Source organism: Myotis yumanensis, unplaced genomic scaffold (genome assembly GCF_028538775.1).
Source record: "Myotis yumanensis isolate MYYU_CA2020_CCGP unplaced genomic scaffold, mMyoYum1.0.hap1 SCAF_1, whole genome shotgun sequence".
In the NCBI taxonomy this organism is placed as follows: Eukaryota; Metazoa; Chordata; class Mammalia; order Chiroptera; family Vespertilionidae; genus Myotis; species Myotis yumanensis.
Genome location: NW_027223752.1, coordinates 216,486,196 through 216,506,961, shown reverse-complemented (window position 1 = coordinate 216,506,961; position 20,766 = coordinate 216,486,196). Strand labels below are relative to the sequence as shown.

The following is a 20,766-nucleotide window of genomic DNA, read 5'->3' as shown; positions in this document are numbered from 1 at the left end:
CAAAAGCAGTCCTAAGAAGATAATTCATAGCATTGCAGATCTACCTCAAGAAACAAGAAACATCTCAAATAACAATCTAACTTTTACCTTTAAAGGAAGTAGAAAAAGAACAACAAGCAAAGCCCAAATTGGGTAGAGCAGTGGTCGGCAAACTGCGGCTCACGAGCCACATGCGGGTCTTTGGCCCCTTGAGTGTGGCTCTTCCACAAAATACCAACTTCTGCGCATGGGCCATGAAGTTTCAATCACACTGTACATGCGCGCCCGCACGTGGTATTTTGTGGAAGAGCCACACTCAAGGGGCCAAAGTGCCGCATGTGGCTTGCGAGCCACAGTTTGCCGACCACTGGGGTAGAGGAAAGGAAAGAATAAAAATCAGAGCAGAAATAAGTGAAATAGAATCTAAACAAAAAAACAATTTAAAAGGTCAGTGAAACCAAGAGCTGGTTCTTTGAAGAGAGAAACAGATCGACAAACCTTTAACCAGACTCTTTAAGATAAAAAGAGAGGGGACCCAAATAAATAAAGCCAGAAATGAAAAAGGATAAGTAACAACTGATTCCACAGAAATAACAAGGAATTATAAGAAAATAGTACAAACAACTGTGTGCCAACAAATTGGACAATCTGGACAAAATGGATAAATTCCTAGAAACATAATCTTCCAAAGCTGAATCAGGAAGAATCAGAAAATCTGAATAGACCAATTACAACTAGTGAAATTGAAGCAGTAATCAAAAAAACTTTTAACAAACAAAAGTCCTGGACCAGATGGCTTCACAGGATAATTTTACCAAACATTCACAGAAGAACTAGCACCTATCCTTGAACTATTCCAAAAAATTCAAGAAAAGGGAAGGCTCCCAAATTCGTTTTGCGAGGTCAGTACTATCCTAATTTCAAAACCTGATAAAAACCCTACAAAGAAAGAAAATTATAGGATAATCTCTGATGAACATAGATGCTAAAATCCTCAATAAATTATTAGCAAACTGGCTGCAGCAGTACATTAAAAAGATCATGCTCCATGATCAAGTGAGATTTATTTCCGGGATGTAAGGTTAATACAATATCTGCAAATTAATAAGTGTGATACATCACAAACAAAATGAAAGATTTGACTTTGGCTGGAGAACACACAATATAATATACAGATAAATATTATAGAATTGTATATCTGAAACCTGTATAATTTTATTAATCAACAGAAGCCTGGTGCATGAAATGTGTGCATAGGAATGTGTGTCCCTCAGCCTGGCCTGCGCCCTCTCACAATCTGGCATCCCTCGGGTAGGGTTCCTAGTCCTGGCCGGTGATCAGAGCCTACCTGGGCTTTCCTTCCCCCAGCTGCCCGATAAATTTATTTTAAAGGTAAAATAAATAAAATTTTATAAAGAATAACAGCTTTAAGGGTGATAATAGTGTATTAACAATCTTTTTCTGTCTAAATTTTTTTTCTGAGTACAGATGGCAAGAGTATGGAGGAAAGTGGTTCTTGAGTTTCAGCTAGCACGTAGTGAGAATTGAGAGAATGAGGGATTAGTCCAAAAATTTATATAAATCCATTCAGTTCCTGTTTGGATTTTGAGAGCTTGGGTAATAAGGGACACTCCTATAAGAAACTATTCTATAAATGAGATGGTGATATACAAAATGTTACCATTCTGAAGATAAATGAGGGTCAGAGCTATTCAGTGTCTACACTCCATTTATGAGAACGGGATTTACTGAGTATATCAGGTAAGGTAAAGTATGCTCTGGTAACAAAGGACTCCCACATATAGGTGGTTTAAAACAACTAAGGTTTATTTCTCAGTCACAATACATGTCCAGTTAGGGTCAGTAGGACAGCTCTGTTGTCAGAGTCCCAGTTGTCAGAGGCTCCATCTCAACACTGCTTCCACAATTGTCAAGCAGGGGAAAGATGTGATGAATTGCACGTTGGCTCTTAAAGGCTTCTACCTGGAAATGACACATGTAATTTCCACTGCCATTTCATTGGTCAAACAAGTCAAAACACTACACTCGACTTCAAGGAGGTGGGCAAATGCAACTCTATCAAGTGCCCAGAAGGAGAACTGGAACAGTCTGAGGACACTCTTAATGACCACTACTACACTAAGCAGGCTTCATAGTCCCAGGAGTTAAAATGAAATTTGAATAAATAATATCCAAATTATGTTTTTCAAGATTCTATTTAGAAAACAGAAAGCAGCATTTCTTTGTGTATACATGTGTGTTTAATCACAGAATTATGCTAATGAAAATTATAAAGAACATCTTTCATTAATTGGAAATGAAATCTTTTGAAAGCTTCACAATTAGATGTACTATTTTAGCCAAGTGAATTTTGTTCTTTTTGAATTATATGTTCATTCAATACACATTTGGTTCAGTGTAATGTGTAGAAGGCACTGTTTTAGATTCTATGAGATTAAAAAGATGAATGGAAGTTTATAACCTCAATAGACAATAGCTATAATTAAGTCCTCTCTCTTCCTTCTCTTTAAAATAATATTAACAGAATCTTTCAATATGATAAAAGTGGATTATGTATATATACATTGTGGCATATTTTGGTCTTAGGAATTATTTGGTGGCAAGTTACAGAATATTACGTAAACTAGCTTAAGCAAAAAAAAAAAAAAAAAAAGTATTTTGTTAGAAGAGGGATATAGTTTTATGTCACAGAGTCCAAGGGCTGGACGTGCAGCTGAATTTCAGAGGCAATTGTCATCAATAACAGAAAGTTAGGAGCTGGGTCTGTGTTTCCTCTCCAGGTCTATATAATTTCTTGCCAGTGCTTCTCTCTGTGCATATACTTCATTCCTCTTTTAATGTGTTGACTGGCTTTTGCTGTTAAATGGGTGTTTTAACCCAAGAGTTCACATGATTAAAGGAAACTAACTACAGTCTCTAGCAATTTAGAAGAATTATATTTTTTCTAAGTGCCACATCTTGGTTAGTTCTTAAATTAATCACTATCAGAGTTTGGAAATAATGTATTACAAGTTAGGATAATTGGCAACTTCATATGTAATAGAGCAAGAGGCAGTTCTACTAGTTTGGGATTGAAGAAACCTACCATGCCAGTTGAAAGTTCTACTACACAGTTAACATCAGCTTGCATATTCTAGATAAGCGGTTCTCAACCTGTGGGTCGAGACCCCTTTGGGGGTCGAACGACCCTTTCACAGGGGTCGCCTAAGACCATCAGAAAACACATATATAATTACGTTGTTTTTGTGATTAATCACTATGCTTTAATTATGTTCAATTTGTAACAATGAAATTGGGGGTCACCACAACATGAAGAACTGTATTAAAGGGTCACGGCATTAGGAAGGTTGAGAACCACTGTTCTAGAGGGACAGGCTAATTAAGGTAATCAAGATAAGAAGACGGAACTGGAGCTGACTTGTAGCAACAATATCCCCTCCCTGAACCCTGGCAGGCGCCACCTCCATTCTAATCCTTTCATCCATCCCTGCTCCCTCTCCCTAAGTATATAGAGTCCTAAGTTGTCTAAATCTTACAAGTCCTCTGCTTTAGATGCTGATACAGGGCTCCCTGGCTTCTCCCCATGGCGAATAATGCAGGAAGAAGGGAGCACTTAATAAACTGCCTTGCTCTGCTCTTTTCTACCATCCAAATTGGTCTCTAGACCAGCGGTCGCCAACCTATGGTCCGTGGACCACTGGTGGTCCGTGAGGTCAAAAAGGTTGGCGACCGCTGGTCTAGATACTCTATCTGGACATTTTTCACTTTAGCCATATTTCCCCACCAACTTGTTATTTTTCTCTCAATAAATTCCCATTCTTTTTCTGGAAGCTGTGTGTACTTAGCTTATCTGGCAGTTTCCTTGCATTCCTTACCTATGCTATATCTCCTTTCTTCCTCATTGAAAAATATCCATAGCTTCACCTAGCAGATGGCTGAGGAGATGGACTATAGGGAATTAGTTGATGTTACCTAGAAAAGGGAATCCCCAGAAAAAAAAACAAAAAAACAGGAAAAAAACATGACAACAGAGAAAGGTGAGTAAAAGCTGTGTATGGGGTTAGGTGGATTTGTCAGGGATATAGGTTAGACTAAAAGAGCAAACAAGGAAGGGAAGGAGTTTGATTTCAAACTTTAGAATATCTGGACTGTCATTCTGAGACATTCTTATATTCTTGTTGCTGTGCAGATGAATGAGTCTTCTTAGGATCAACTAAACATTCAGACTCCTAAAGCTACCATAGGCTTGTTTGCTCAGAAGGATATCAGACAGGAACCACAGCTTGCCAGCAGGGCAGCAGCCCATGTCCCTCATCAGTGGTTGTGCTCCTTACAATGATCCCTATAAGCAGTTCCTGTAGCTATCTAGGAGACATCCTTTCAAGTGCAAGGAGACAAAGCTCACATCGGGTAGGTGCGGGAGCCACATTGGCTTTAAAAACCTCATGTCCCACAGAAGACAGTACCTCCTCCTCAACTCCATAGACTTAGCTTCCAGTGTCCCTGAAAGCGATATGCCAGTTACAAGAGCCATCACACTCAGGGAAGTCAATGCTATGGCTTCCTAGCAGGTATTTATGGTTTTATTTATAGATTCTGAGTCAAGATGCAAATTTTACTAATCATTTTTACTATAAGCAATGTTACCTAGGCATACCTACTTCCATCAGACCTGAGTTAACTAATTGAAGGTTAAATGCAGAAAAAGAAAAGATTTTAACTCTACTCATATTTGTATTTTCCGTAGTACCTTGCATAGTCCTTTTCATTTGGGAATTATTCAATAATATATATTTTGTTTCCTTTGATGTAGTGTGTTAACTATGGCAGAAAAAGTGTGAAACAGGAAGAGGGGTTGAGACAAAGACTACTAGATTGTTAAAAACACTGAATTCCATATTAAAGATCTTGACATTTCTTTATCTTGTAGGTGATTGAGAACAACAAAAATTACAAGTTTTAAGAGTGATGTGGTCAAGAATTGCACTTTGGAAGGTTGTTTTGACTTTAGTGGAGAGTGGATGAGAGAACATTTAGACTTGAGGCTAGTTGGCTCATTTCTACTTAATATTTGCTTTTGGGGGTGAGATATTTCTTCTATAAACAGAAAGAAGGACTACTCAATTCTGTGCTCTGTAGGAGTTTAGAATTGCTGAACAGATTCAGCATGATTCTTTGGAGGGGCCTGGATCAGCTCATCCTTCTAAATGTATTGCTCCCCCCACCATTGGAGATTGAGAGTTTGGGAGGACTACTCTTAACTGCCTCCTAAGAAATTAACACTAAGAAATTCTGGCCTCCTCTGATTTCATTTGACTCAACAGCAGCCCTTATTTTGCTTTTTGCTAGAGTTAATAGATAGAACAGTCTTTCAGTGGATACCGTATTTTTCTGTGTATAAGATGCTATTTTTTTCTAAAACCGTTAGACTAAAAATCAAGGGACATCTTATACATGGAAGTCAGCCGATGAGGGAGTCGTGGGTGCGTAGCTGCCCATACCCTGTCAAACAGGCTTCCTCCCATCACGAGCCATATTGTTACTGATGACAGCTGATGCCATTGGAGATGGAGGTGGAGAGTGCACAGATGCAACAGGGACGGGAGCGTTCTGAGCTCATAAAGATGTCAAAAAATAAAAAGATAAATACTGGTAAGCGATTGTCTTACTCTGCAACATTCAAACTGAGTGTAATCAGCTATGCAAAAGAGTATGGACATAGAGCCACAGAGAGACAATTTGGACCTCCTCCCACTGAGTGTGTGATCAGACAATGGAGAAAACAGGAAGAACAACTCCTTAAGATGCCAAAAAAGAAGAAGGCCTTAAGAGGAAAACCAGCAAAATGTTTAAAATATTGATTTCTTAATTTGGGGTTGGAAAAGGGGGGGGGGGGCTTCTTACACATGGGGGCATCTTATACACGGAAAAATACGGTATATTTGGTTTGTTTTTAGGTCTAATTTTAAGGCAAGCCAGGGAGTTTCTTTAATGGTTAACTGGTTTAATTAACATTTGTAGTGATTAACTATTTCTAATTACAAGAAGCTGAGAAACAGAGTGCTTCACATTTTTCTTCTATTGCTTACATTGCCCTTTATACATACTCTTTCCTTACCCGACTTACACGGTTCTGTCCAATATAAATAGACAATTTATAAAAAATGATTGGTCCTGCAGCAGAATTAAGTTGATCTGTGATTGGCTTATTATGGGTGCAGAGAACCCAGGCAATGAGGGAGACAATGCTTGATTATATTTGTGTCTAGAGAGTACTGATTGATTACTTTTCTCCCCTCATCGCCATAAAGCTGCACAGAAGACAAACACTTGCTGGATTTGGTTCAGGTCAGTAAAAGACAAGATTACGTTTATCTACACTATTACTTTTTATTACACATAAGACAGTTGGGTGTCTCCACACATGCCAAACAGGAAATTTAGCTGTGGTTTGCTGTCGTTACGGTATAACAGTTCTCATCCTTGTGCCACAGCAAACATTACTTAAATTCACAAAATCTAAGGCATGGGTGGCAAGGAAGTCTTTTTTACCTTTCATCAAGTCAAAGGGCTATTTTAAAAAAGTAAACATTTTGTTATAATCATGTTGTGGCCTTCATAGTATCAGCTGTGATAACTTTTATAGATGAGTTTGGGGCTAAGAAGGCCATAGAATATTAATTTAGCTGATTTTTTTCAATGTTGCTTGCTCTATAACTGGATATTAGAACCAATAGACATTTGAGGGATGAAAAGGTCCTTTTAATGTTAATGTGCCTCAGCACTTGGCCCAAAGAAATACTGACAAACTGTGAGGGAGCCAAGTGGGTGAAAATCTATAAGGCGCTTGTACTTGGTGAATAAATGCCATTTTGACATTTAATTATGATGAACTTAACAGTATTTGTTATATTTGGAGTGATGTGTCCTTTAATTACTCTGTGTGTTTTCCTTTTTTTAGTGCCTTATTTGCTTTAACTTTGGTCAGATCTTATTGGTAAAGAACTTAAGTCTGCTCTACTACCCTGTCCTAGAGGTCTAACCTTGTACTAGTCATCTAGCCTCTGAATGTGCTTCCTCACTACCCTGCCTCCTTACAAGGTGGTTGTGAGTTGCAAATGAGAATACTTTGAAAGCAAGAAGCAGTGTGTGTACTTAAAGTGTATGGTCTTTAGATTCAGTTCTGGTTCATAATGAACCCTGCTATTCACTAGATATGTAACCTCACTTCACTTCAGTGTCCTTATCTGTGAGGGAAAGAGGAAATCATCCCATTTGCCAGAGTTTTGTGACAACTAAATGCCTCAATGTAAAGTATTTCACATATTATCTTGCTCATTTAGGCACTTAGGAAATAGTAGCTGCTGTTACAAATCCAGATCTTTGCTAAGTACTTGCTCATGCTACTTACTTAACCCCATTTTACTGAACAGTAAACCAAAGATCAAGAGAACGTGATTTGCCCAATTATGCAGTGAGCTAGTAGGTGATTTAGCTATTGGGCTCTTTCCACTGTATCACTTAGGTTACCGTTAATAAGTGATAATGTGGGGAAATAATAGCAGAAGATCTCTTCACCAACTACTTCTGAAGATTCATACGGTAGCTCTAACCTAACTAATGCTTCTCTTTCCTCTGTTAAATGTACTGACTTATCCCAAGGGCCAGCTGAATGCTCATGGCTAAGTAGGCTGCTCTGTAGTAGACCTGCAGGTACTTGCCAGAAGTTAGTTGTGTTTATTCAGAAACCTGTTTGTAACTGTTATGCTTGTTATAATAATTATAAAACATGAGTAAACATGCAAATTAATGAGCATAAAGAAAGGAGAAGTCTTTCTTTGAAAATTAAGCTGAATGCTTAATTAATACAACTGAGTTATTAACAAATTTACTATCAAATTGGATAACTGTAAGAGATGGGGGCGGGGAATCATCGAAGTCTAAAGCAGTGCCTGTCAAAGTGTCCATGGACCAGCTAGCTAAGTGGTGCTTAGAGTATTAGTGGTTCTCAAGGAAATAAGGAGCTCACACCGGAATGTAAATTAACTACATCACTAAGCACATTGTTTAGTTCAGCTGACTTTTTTTTCCCATGCATGGTTAAAGCCTTACTTCTCCTGAAGTAAGCAGTGCATTAATTTACATTTGGCCCAAGGTTTTTATCTCATGGTGGACAGACTACTGGTCTAAAGGATTCTGTATTCATATTCTTTCAGAAGTGCTTTTCAGTTCTTTCTCCATTTACAGAAACCATAAGTGAAAATAGATGATGGATCATTGTGGGCATGGCTTTTATAATAAAGAGTACCCAAACTCATTAGGATGCCCATATCAAACAAAGCATGAACCCTATATGAAAAAATTAGTGAATAAACGTGTACTTATGTGTTTAAATTAAAATAAAATCTTTAATGATATGTAAAGATAATTTTTACAATTACAGGTTTTCCCTGCTATCTAAAAGTAGAGCATATCCTATGAAACTTTCTAAGCTGAAATGGCAGCCAGTTGCCACAAGAATTTTTAAAACATGCAATACCTGACTATTTAGTCAGGGACCCTGACCTCTTTTCCCTTAGATTATAAAAAAAAAAAATAAAAAATGATAACAGCAGCCCTCACCAGTGTTGCTCAGTGGCTAGAGTGTCAGCCTGCATACTGAAGGGTCACAGGTTCGATTTCTGGGTTACAAGTTCGATTCCCAGCCCCAGCCAGGGCATGTGCGGGAAGCAAGAAATCAATGTATCTCTCTCACATCTCTCTCTTTCTCTCTCTTCTCCCTCCCTCCCTCCCTCCCTTCCATTCTCTAAATCAATGAAAAAAATATCCTTGGGTGAGGATTAACAACAACTACAACAATAAACACAACACAAAAAATGATAACAATAACCATCCAGCGTAAATGAATCAAAATTATACCTATTTTTTGTCATATCAGCAAAAAATATATTTTTTGGTGTGCTGCAGAATTTTAGTAATTAGTTTATGTGTGCCATGAGCTGAAAAAGGATGAAAATCGCTGGTGTAAGGCAAAGAAGCAATTACCATTCATTTGTATGGGAAAAATTGTTGGTGTTCCCAGATCCAAAAAATAACTCACCAAATCATGCCAAATAACACATAAAAACCTAAAATAACACTAGCATATAGGGAAAGCAGGGATGCACCAAACAAACCAAAATAAGGTACAGATGCTCACAGACACAGTTCACAGCCCTGGCGGCTTGATGCTGGGATGCTAAGTGTAGTTACCTGGGAAAGAGCGTGGTAGTGCCACTCTCACTGCTGGAGGTGCCGCTGCCTTACAACAGCTTGCAGCCAAACAAATGCTGAATGCTGCTTCTCACCTTTCTTTGTAAAAGTGAAAATCCTCTTCAGATCTCTTTCAGTTAGCTAAATTAGGTTCTACTGTAGATCTTTCATAAAAGGGAAACTTGCAAAAACTGGGGGATACCTGTACTGACTTTTTCATTTAATGAACCAACTATAGGTTTCATCTGGCAAGGGGGCTTTTATAATACTCAGAGTTCCAACTTGACTAGAAATATACTTTTTAACCTCTATACCTATCTTAGCATCCTTAGTTTGTTACAGATGAATTTAAATAATTTGCAAAATAAGACAGAGTTAATATTTGTAATATAGAAAGAGCATCTAGATAGTGATAAGTAAAAAACACAGCATAAATACATAGTTCAGAAAACAATAAGTCGCCCTATCCAGTTTGGCTCAATGGATAGAGCATCGGCCTGTGGACTGAAGGGTCCCAGGTTCGATTCCATGCAGGAGGCAGCCAATCAATGATTCTCTCTCATCATTGATGTTTCAATCTCTCTCTCCATCTCCCTTCCTCTCTCTGAAATCAATAAAAATATTTTTTTTAAAAAAGAAGAAAACTAGAAGACAAATCAGCCAATAGCCTATGAAAATATTCTCAAGCCCAGTAGTCATCTGGAGTTAAAATAATTATAATACTCATTGTTGAGAGTCGACCAAGATGGCGGCGTAGGTAAACACCGGAGACCGCTGCCGCAAACAACCATTTCAAAAATACAACTAAAAGACTGAACGGACATCACCCAGAACCACAGGAAGGCTGGCTGAAGAGAGACTCTACAACTAGAAGGAAAGAGAACAGCAAATCGACGCTCAGAGGCGGCGCAGTGTGGAAAATACAAAGGTACCGAGGTGCGCGCGAAAGCGGGCTGGTGGCTGAGGGCGCGGTTGTCGTTTTCTGTCGGGACTGAGTCTCAGACTCTGGGCTCCAGATCCGGGCGAGTCTCTAGGGACCCAGACTCAAACGGGAGAAGCGGGATTACCCGGCATCAGTTGGAACCTGAGGGCAGCTTTCTCTCCGAGGTTTGCAGCGGCTGCCGGGGTTCTGAGAAGCAGAGCCTCTAGGAACGGGACTGAGCGTGGCCATAACTGCTCCCTCCGCCCGCCCTGTTGATCCCGCCCCGCCCAAAGCCTGCGCACAGCCATTTGCTGATCGCCTCAGGCAAAGGCTGGATTAGCGCCTCCCCAGAAGACAGAGTTTTCCGCACAGCTGATTCCTATAGCCAGCCGGCCTGAGGGTCAAATCCCCCTAGTGTTAACTACAACAATTAAGGCTTGGCTAGAACAAGACTGCGCACAGAGACCACAAGGGGGTGCACCAAGAAAGCATAAAAGATGCGGAGACAAAAAAACATGACAGAAATGGAGGATATGGAGCTAAGAATCGCAATTTTGAGGGCTTGCCATAAATTTGTGCAGAACCTCACGAAAACTAATGAGACCCTCGATGCTACGATAAAGAAATTAGAAAGTAAGCATACACGGACTGAAATAAAGAATATTATACCCAATAGCAGACCAGAGGAGTACAATAATCAAACCAAAGATTCGACAAAAAACACCCAATTGGAAAAGCAAAATGAAAAAAGAATCCGAAAGTGTGAAGATAGTGTAAGGAGCCTCTGGGACAGCTTTAAGCGGTCTAATATCAGAGTCATTGGAGTGCCAGAAGATGAGAGACAGCAAGATATTGAAAACCTATTTCAAGAAATAATGGCAGAAAACTTCCCCCACCTGGTGAAAGAAATGGACTTACAGGTCCAAGAAGCGCAGAGAACCCCAAACAAAAGGAATCCAAAGAGGACCACACCAAGACACATCATCATTAAAATGCCAAGAGCAAAAGACAAAGAGAAAATCTTAAAAGCAGCAAGAGAAAGAGGCTCAATTACCTACAAGGGAATACCCATACGACTGTCAGCTGATTTCTCAACAGAAACTTTGCAGGCCAGAAGGGAATGGCAAGAAATTTTCAAAGTGCTGAATACCAAGAACCTACAACCAAGATTACTTTATCCAGCAAAGCTATCATTCAGAATTGAAGGTCAGATAAAGAGCTTCACAGATAAGGAAAAGCTAAAGGAGTTCATCACCGCCAAACCAGTATTATATGAAATGCTGAAAGGTATCCTTTAAGAAGAGGAAGAAGAAGAAAAAGGTAAAGATACAAATTATGAACAACAAACATGCATCTATCAACAAATGAATCTAAGAATCAAGTGAATAAATAACCTGATGTACAGAATGAACTGGTGATTATAATAGAATCAGGGACATAGAAAGGGAATGGACTGACTATTCTTGGGGGAAAAAGGGGTGTGGGAGATGCGGGAAGTGACTGGACAAAAATCATGCACCTATGGATGAACACAGTGGGTGGGGAGTGAGGGTGGAGGGTGGGGTGGGAGCTGGAAGGAGGGGAGTTATGGGGGGAAAAAAGAGGAACAAATGTAATAATCTGAACAATAAAGATTTAATTTAAAAAAAAAAAAAAAAAAAATAATTATAATACTCATTGTTGACTATTGGGCCTAATAAAATAGATTAGAGGGATAAACTCACTTTAGTTTTGGAAATGTGAGTTTTAGGAAAATAAACTATGTATTTAAATATAAAATACACATACCTTCAACCCAGCAATTCTATTCTTTGGGATAAATTCCATAGACATAAAAGCCTCACACATTTTTATTTCAACATTGTTTTAATAACATAAAACAAACACCTGAAATCAACTCAAATGCCCATTAGCAAGGAGATAATTTAATAAATTGTATTTTACATTTATGAAATACTAGAGGCCCGGTGCACAAAATTCGTGCATGGTGGGGGGGTGTACCTCAACCCGGCCTGCCCCCTCTCCAATCTAGGACATCCCTCTCACAATCTGGGACTGCTGGCTCCTAACAGCTTGCCTGCCTGCCTGTCTGATTGCCCCTAACTGTTTCTGCCTGCCAGCCTGATCGCCCTCTAACCATTCCCCTGCCAGCCTGATTGACACCTATTGCTCCCCTACCAGCCTGATCACCCCCAACTTCCCTCCCCTGCCAGCCTGATCACCTCCAACTACCCTCCCCTGCTAACCCGATCGCCCCCAAGTGCCCTCCCCTGCTGGCCTAATCACCACCAACTGCTCTCCCCTGCCGGCCTGATCACTTCCAACTGCTCTCCCCTGCCGGCCTGATCACTTCCAACTGCCCTCTCCTGCCAGCCTGGTCACCCACAACTGCCCTCCCCTGCCGTGACCCACCTCCTCCACCGGGACCTGCCTCCTCCGCACAAGGTAGCAGAGACGCCGGGACCAGCCTCCTCCGTGCTGCGTGGAGCCGCGGGACCCCCAGGCCTCACTGCACAGAGCAGCCACTGGGCCCCGCCTCCGCTATGCATGTGGCCATCTTCTGGCGGCCATCTTTGTGGTGGCCATCTTGTGGTGGCCATCTTGTGACGACGTCGCACGCAAGGGCACAAGGGCCACCTAGGCTTTTATTAGTATAGATTATGCAACTGTTAAAAAGATTATTAGTTCATATATATATGTATATACTAGTATATCCTATATAATAAAAGGGTAATATGCAAATCGAACAGCAGAATGACCTGTCACTATGACACCACTGACCACCAGATGCTCAATGCAAGAGCTGCCTCCTGGTGATCAGTGCACTACAACAGGGGGAGCGCCGCTCAGCCAGAAGCCAGCTCAAGGCTGGCAAGCGCAGTGGCGGTGGCGGGAGCCTCTCCTGCCTCTGCAGCAGTGCTAAGTATGTCCGATTGACGGCTTAGGCCCGCTCCCCCCCTGGAGCGGGCCTAAGCTGTCAGTCGGACATCCCCCGAGGGCTCCAAGACTGCAAGAGGGAGCAGGCTGGGCTGAGGGACTCCCCTGAGTGCACAAATCTTATGCACCGGGCCTCTAGTATGTATATAATTAAGAAAAGCAAAATGCCAAAGAGATATATATAATATGTCTCTTTTATAAAACAGTAACAAACTCCTATGTATGTACATATAAGTTTATATATGCTTTTATAAACATGAAGAAAGATGTGAAAGGCTTTACACCAGCCTGTCAACATTGATTACTAGGGAGAATGAATGGAAGAAGATTGGCAAAATAAAGGTCTCATTTTAAAAAACATGCAGTATAAGTCCACTGATACAAAAGTTTGGCTTTAAAAATGTATATATATTAAAAAATACACACACACACACACACACACACACACACACATATACAGTGAGTGGCCAGATTATTATGACCACCTGACGTTTGTAGGCGAATTAGCTATAATTTCGCACTGAAGTTGCTAGAGGGCCAGACCATTATAAATAGGGAAGCAGGTTGTTTATCACGACAGTAGAAGTGATTTTTTTCTGAAGATATGGGTAAACAATGCGATTTAACAGCCTTTAAACATGGGATATATATATATATATATATATATATATATATACATATATATTTGTGTTCATATTTATATATATTTAAGTGTGTGTGTGTGTGTGTGTGTGTGTGTGTGTGTGTGTGTGACTGAACCCATGATCATGGCAGTAGTGGTTAAATGCTGCTACTTGGTCTTTGACAACCTGAGATCCTGGTTGAATTCCCTTTAAAATCAAAGAGCCTATTTCAACGACTAATCTCTCATCTGCATCTCTAGACTGTTCAGAACAGCTACTACATTAAAGAGGTCATATTTAATGTATGCCTTAATACCGTGGCATAAAGGGTCTTTGGGCCCTCCTGGAAGTGGGGGCATGGTTTAATATTTTAACATTCACATCTCCTTAAGTGTTTGGATTTCTCCTCTGTATTATATTGAGAAGTGTCTGGTATCTCAGTGGCCTTTACTGAAGTTCACTCTAGAGTTCAGGCTTCAACAGTCAACTGAACAACAGAACAATTAAAATCACTTCTAGCTATTGGAGCTAGCACATTGTAAGTAGAACCTCTGATAAATGTGCTCACATTGATAGATTAAATACAATTAAAAACTTTATTTATATAAAATTGTATTTATCAAAATAGAGTCTTCATTTGTAATGTTCATTTAATTATCCTTTTCTCTGCAAGAGTGTAAGTTTAAAAACTCTTTGAAAAAAAGATTTGCCCTGGCTTATGTGGTTCAGTGGACAGAACATCAGCCCTTGCACTAAAGGGTTATGGGTTCAATTCCGGTCAAGGGCACATACCTCGGTTGCAGGCTCGATCCCTGGCCCCGGTTGGGGCATGTGTGGGAGGCATCAATCCCTCTCTCTCTCTCTCCCTCCCCCTCCATTCCACTCTCTCTAAAAAATCAATGGAAAAAATATACGTCCGTGAGGATTAACAAAAAAGTAAAAAGAAATCTGCCCTGGGCAGTGTGCTCAGTGGTTTGAGCATCAGCCCATGAACTGAAGGGTTTCAGGGGCACCAGTAGGAGACAACCATTTGCTTTGTCTTTCTTCTCTCTCTCCCTCTCTCTCCCCCTCTCTTTGTCTCTCACTCTTCTCCCTCTCTTCCTTCTACTCTCTAAAAAAAAAAAAAAAAAAAATCAATGAAAAAAAATATCTTTGGGTGAGTATTAACAACAAAAAAATCTGTTATTCATTTTTCTGTTTCTTGTGGTGCTTTGTACATATAATGCTTGGTAAATAGTTATTTGAATGAAGACAATGATGGCAAGATCATTATGAACTACTGCAATGACAATTCTTTATTGTGTGGGTCTATACCAGTGATGGCGAACCTTTTGAGCTCGGTGTGTCAGCATTTTGAAAAACCCTCATTTAGCTCTGGTGCTGTGTCACATATAGAAATTTTTTGATATTTGCAACCATAGTAAAACAAAGATTTATATTTTTGATACTTATTTATATATTTAAATGCCATTTAACAAAGAAAAATCAACCAAAAAAATGGGTTCGCGTGTCATAGGTTCGCCATCACTGGTCTATACCATGCTTTGCAAGGTATTTACCATCTCTGGCCCCTGCCCACTCAATGCCTATAGCACTCTCCGGTCATTCCAACAACTAAAATTCCAGCACCCCTTTTGGGATGCAGGGGGTGTTGGTGTTGGTGCTATTCTTGTTGAGAACCACAGTGTTGGAGTAATTGAAATATTTCTAAGAATTGTAATGTCTATGCTGAGCCTTAAAGGATGAGCAGGATTCCACAGAAATTGGGCCCAACCATTGTGGCTCAGTGGTTGAGTGCACCTATGAACCAAGAGGTCACAATTCAATTCCCAGTCAGGGCACATGCCTGGGTTGCCGGCTCGATCCCCAGTGGCAGGCTGTGCAGGAGGCAGCCAATCAGTGATTCTCTCCATCTCCCTTCCTCTCTGAAATGAATAAAAATATATTTTAAAAAACACCACAGAAATTGAGACACAAACAGCATATAAAAGAGGGAGCAACATAATTAGACTCTACCTTGGCAGATGAAGTGGTATGTCTGTGTTGGAAATAAAGTTGGATAGGTAGAGTGGAGTTAGAAGTCTGACAGAGGTATGAGGAAAGGGAAGTGTCATTTCACTCGAATGCATCTTGCATACTTATTTCCTAAAACACTGCTCTATTCAGCAGTCCACTTAGTATTGCCTGTTAGTCTTTACACCTTTGCTTTGTGCTCAAGGCATTTTATCTCATCATATTTATCCAACTGTACTACTCCTTAAAACTAATTAGTATGTGTGGCTGACTGATTAAAGTAATATTTCCCCCTTTCTCTGTCAATGTGCTCACTTCATGCTTTTTTTTTTAAATGTCTTTCTTCCTTTATAAAATCTATCATCATTCTGCCTATTCAACTTCTTCCTACTCTTAGATGCCTTCTCTCTAATATAACTGGCCCATACCATCCCACACCATCCTGATATCTCCTTTCTCTTTTTTATAGTGCTTATGGTTTGTCCTACAATACTTAGCACAAAATTGTATATGGTTTTTCATGCTCCTCACTCTGATTCTCTTAAAGAGCTGTGTGAGGTTAAGATATATAGACATATGCCTTGAAATATATTTTAAGCCTCCAAAGCAGCTTTTTTTTTTCTTGGTTAGTTGATAAACGGCATTGCCGTTTGAGTGAAATACTTGATATAGTATTAGGTATTGAGCACCCTGAAAAATGTTTTTGTATTTAAATTATCAAATATTTTGTTTCTATAACTGGTTATAATTCTTTTTGAGTATAGAAACCAAGATGCATATATCTATGCCCCCTCCCCCAATGTCCTAGTAAAGTGTCTTGCCCACAGTAGCCACTCAATATTTTATAATTTGATTGCATTTGATTGATTTTATTTGCTTTATCAATTTGCCTTAATTGTAACCATGTTTAGGCCATTGTTTTGTTTTGCTAACAATAGAGGGTACCATTAGGATGCCTGTACACCCCCAAAATAGTCCTATCCCAGTCCTTGGTAGCTTTCTTGAGCCACACTTTCCTTTTTCTAAGTAGTGTCATAGGAATTTGGATATTATCATAGTCCAATCCTATTTTTAGAGCAATATTGGCTTCATGTTATTTAGTTGAAGAATAAGTACTGCCGTATTTTGATCTTTGTAGTTTCAAACTTTTTCTCCTTATTCTTTGCTCAAATGAAATCTTACCCAGGATCTTACTCTATTAATGAAATGCACTCCTTTCCTAAAGGGAGAAGATAGAGGTGGAAAGCAACAAACTGGAACCTCACCTTTTGTTCCGTTCCTCCCTCCTCATCCCCCATCCAAAGAGCACAGCTTGAAAAACCACTAGAACTCATCTAATTAAAAAAATGCTTATTAAAAAACTATTCTTTTGTGCTATCTCATGTAGGAACTTTGTGTAAAAATAGAGACACTTTAGTTTTACGGTGATTTTTAAGTACAAAGGAAAATGCTCTGGAATAAATTTCTTGTTTCAGCAATAAAAGAGTTAATACACTAAGCAGCAGAGACTGATACTGTGAGGGATAGTGCTTTCTGTCATTTGTGGTTTAAGGAAAGGGGGTAGTGTTCTGCATTTGAAAGGGCTTTAATGAATGCTGTCTGTGTTTGTGAGAGCTAATGGTCAGTATGGGAAAGGAGAGCAGAGGAAAGTGGGCTAGCTGCTTCAGGATAGGTGGATGAGTTTGCTCTGATTGAACGGAATGTTCCACCGTGTTTCATCTTTATTCATTATCCTTTGTTCTTTATAATCTGACATCCTGTGTAAAAGTAAATGTAGATATATATGTGAATGTGATTTATTTTCTTTTCAATCTATTTATTGTGTACAGCAGGGCATATACTTCTCTTGTCTTGGTTGGATGCACAGATCTGTGTGCAGTGCTTTTTGCCCGTTGCCTAGACGATCACTTGGTTTCTCTGAGGATGTCTGGTTCTCGTAAAGAGTTTGATGTGAAGCAGATTTTGAAAATCAGATGGAGGTGGTTTGGCCATCAAGCATCACCTCCTAATCCTACAGTTGACAGCCAGCAGGGAGAATTTTGGAATCGAGGACAGACTGGAGCAAACGGTGGGAGAAAGTTTTTAGATCCATGTAGCCTACAATTGCCTCTGGCTTCAATTGGTTACCGAAGGTCCAGCCAACTGGATTTTCAGAGTTCACCTTCTTGGCCAATGGCATCCACCTCTGAAGTCCCTGCATTTGAGTTTACAGCAGAAGATTGTGGCGGTGCTCACTGGCTGGATAGACCAGAAGTGGATGATGGCACTAGTGAAGAGGAAAATGAATCTGATTCCAGTTCATGCAGGTCGATGATTTTTCTTACTGTTAGAAATGGGGGGTGGGGTGTATTCTCTATAATGTTTTAAGATAACAGTATTATTATTTAAAATTTATGGATATATATGTGTATGTACCTCGTACATACACATATATAATATCTTGCTATGCAAATGTGGGACTTTTGCTAGGTTTTAAGAATATTCTAATATTAATTCTGTAAAATTATAAAGACAACAAATAGCATTCTTTTAAAAATAATCTTGTGTTCCATATATAGATCTGGCTCTGCCTTGAAAAGAATATATAACAGTTTTATACATCATTGCCTTGCAGTTTGTTTCATTCTTTTACCTTTCTTAATCATAGCAAAACTATTGGAGACATTTCTAGTGTATAAATCTTTTATGACATTTTAGTTTGCAACAGATTATAGAGAGTCATTTTAAAATCTTAATGAAAATGAAAGGTTTTATAAGGAGATAACACGGTAGTTGTCAATAATTTTTTTACACCATGTAGTTGTCAATAGTCTTTTTTTATGGTTATTTCTCTTTGTCTTGTCTATGTTGCAGCTCTCCAGACTAATACAGAGAATACAGTAGCATGTCTCTTTCTAAGATGACAGCTACTAATTCCTGTTACCTTCACTTCACTGAAAATTGTGCTATTTAGGGAAATGAGGGACATTCCTTCAGGAGAGTTTAAAGGAATGTAGAGGGCTAGTTGTGGTCAGCTGGTGAAAGGGGGCAAGAAGGAGGGGAAATGAGTTTGAGGGGAGAAAATAAAACATAGGTAATTTCATAATGACTTTATCCATATTCATCCTTGGAACCTGGTTTTATCTTTGAAATGGATTTTCTTATTAGTATAAACTACTGTACAATATTATGTAACAAGTTAGAACATGAAAGTCACCTTTCTTTTCATCTACACTCAAATATTTCAAAATATTTAAAGGCATACATAGCTTATCATTTGTTTAGTTTGATTATGGATTCTTTTTCTTTTAAAATCCTTTGCAGGTTTTGATAACACTTGTAATTTGTATGTTGATTATTAATGTAGGAGATGGAGACAAAATGAGTTCTTATATTCAAATATCTCTTACTTAGGAAAAAAAAACACCAAATAAATCTTACTTAGGGATATTGACTGCCTTCCTTTCTAACCTTCAGAATATTGAATTATAAACTGTGGTGTCGGAATAGTGATAAATATAGACTAATCATCTATTATCATTTGTGTAATGGAGAGAAGGGAATATCTTTACATAGATAACTAGTATATTTAATTTTTTAATTTTTCTTTTTTTAAATTTTTTCATCAGTTTGTGACTTGGCATCATCTTGAGATTAGAGGAAACTAATAATTTTAATATGGAGATCAATTGAGTTAATGTGGTTTCATTGTTTTGTGTTTTTTTGTTTGTTCGATTGGGAGGATTTGGGTGGTATTTGCGGGGGGGGGGGGGGGGGGGGCGGCGGGGGAAGGAGTTGGTGGTTGTTTTGAGACTTGTTGCCATAGCAGAATAATTTATATAGTAAAAGGTTCAGGGCTTATCATTTTTGTGGGAAACCAAAGAGTAATCATCTTTCCATTTAAAAATCAATGCAATGTATCAACATTTTAACAAAATTAGACAAACCATTCATTTACCAGCACAAATTATAAAAATCTTAACATGTATCTACTACTTGGAGAGATTTTACATATGTATGTATGAAATGTATATACATGTATAGTCTTGGAAAGATTATACACACATTGGTTACTGTAATTTACTTCCTTACAACAAAGGTAGTTTGCATAACTAATGCTTACTGAAATTATATTAATCTATTTTTTAGTATCCATATTGAAATAACATCTTGTTGGGATATTCATTATAAAAGAAAAAGATTGCCTTTTACTGAGATTGCTATATGCATACTTCAAGACTATAAAATTGATATTTCTATTTATAGGAAATGTAAATATAAGAAAATGACATTTTAAAAAATCTAAAATAAATGTCATTTTTTTGGTTTTTTTTTTAAGTGAAGCCTTTTATTTTTTATTTTTTTTATTTTTATTATTTTTTAATATTTTATTGATTTTTTACAGAGAAGAAGGGAGAGAGATAGAGAGCTAGAAACATCGATGAGAGAGAAACATCGATCAGCTGCCTCCTGCACACTCCCCACTGGAGATGTGTCCGCAACTCAGGTACATGCCCTTGACCGGAATCGAACCTGGGACCCCTCGGTCCCCAGGCCGACGCTCTATCCACTGAGCCAAACCGGTTTCGGCAAATGTCATTGTTTAAAAAAATTTAGTCAAGAAGATTGATAAAGTAAATAATAAAGTGGGAGTAAACAGTTCACATCTGCTTTAACCAAACTATTTCTAAAATACCTTTTTCAAAAATAAAATGTACTTAAAATGTCTCTGATTTTTAGATATAAAGGGGAAATATGTCAAAGCAATTTAACATTCTCACTGCTTTGAAATTTCTATCTTAACACCTTATTGCAAAAAAAGGATAAAACAAACATCTAGATTTTAGAAATGTCATTTGTGTGTATATTTTTACTTCTTCATTTTTTTTTTAGCTTAACTATATCTAATTCTCATATCTTCTTATAGTCTTCTGGCTCTGAGTCTTTGATTTTTGTTATAAAGGTGGATACATTTATTTGGACCTAGCTTTTTGATTAAGTGAGCATCTCTCTAGGTGGTTGCTCTTCTACTGTAAACAA

The 20,766-nt window shown here is 38.6% G+C and overlaps 1 protein-coding gene across 3 annotated transcripts in view; it reads left to right on the top strand.

Annotated features, from left to right (window-relative positions):
- KLHL5 (kelch like family member 5) overlaps positions 1-20,766 on the top strand; it is a 79,070-nt gene that overhangs the window by 6,879 nt on the left and 51,425 nt on the right. The window contains exon 1 of one of the 3 annotated variants that reach the window (XM_070397881.1): positions 17,577-18,053. The exons of 1 other annotated variant lie outside the window; for it this stretch is intronic. In XM_070397881.1, coding sequence (XP_070253982.1) covers positions 17,671-18,053 — 383 coding nt within the window. In that variant the 5' untranslated portion in view covers positions 17,577-17,670. Of the gene's footprint in view, positions 1-17,576; positions 18,054-20,766 lie in introns of those variants that run through there. One more of the 3 variants, XM_070397872.1, reaches the window with a different exon arrangement.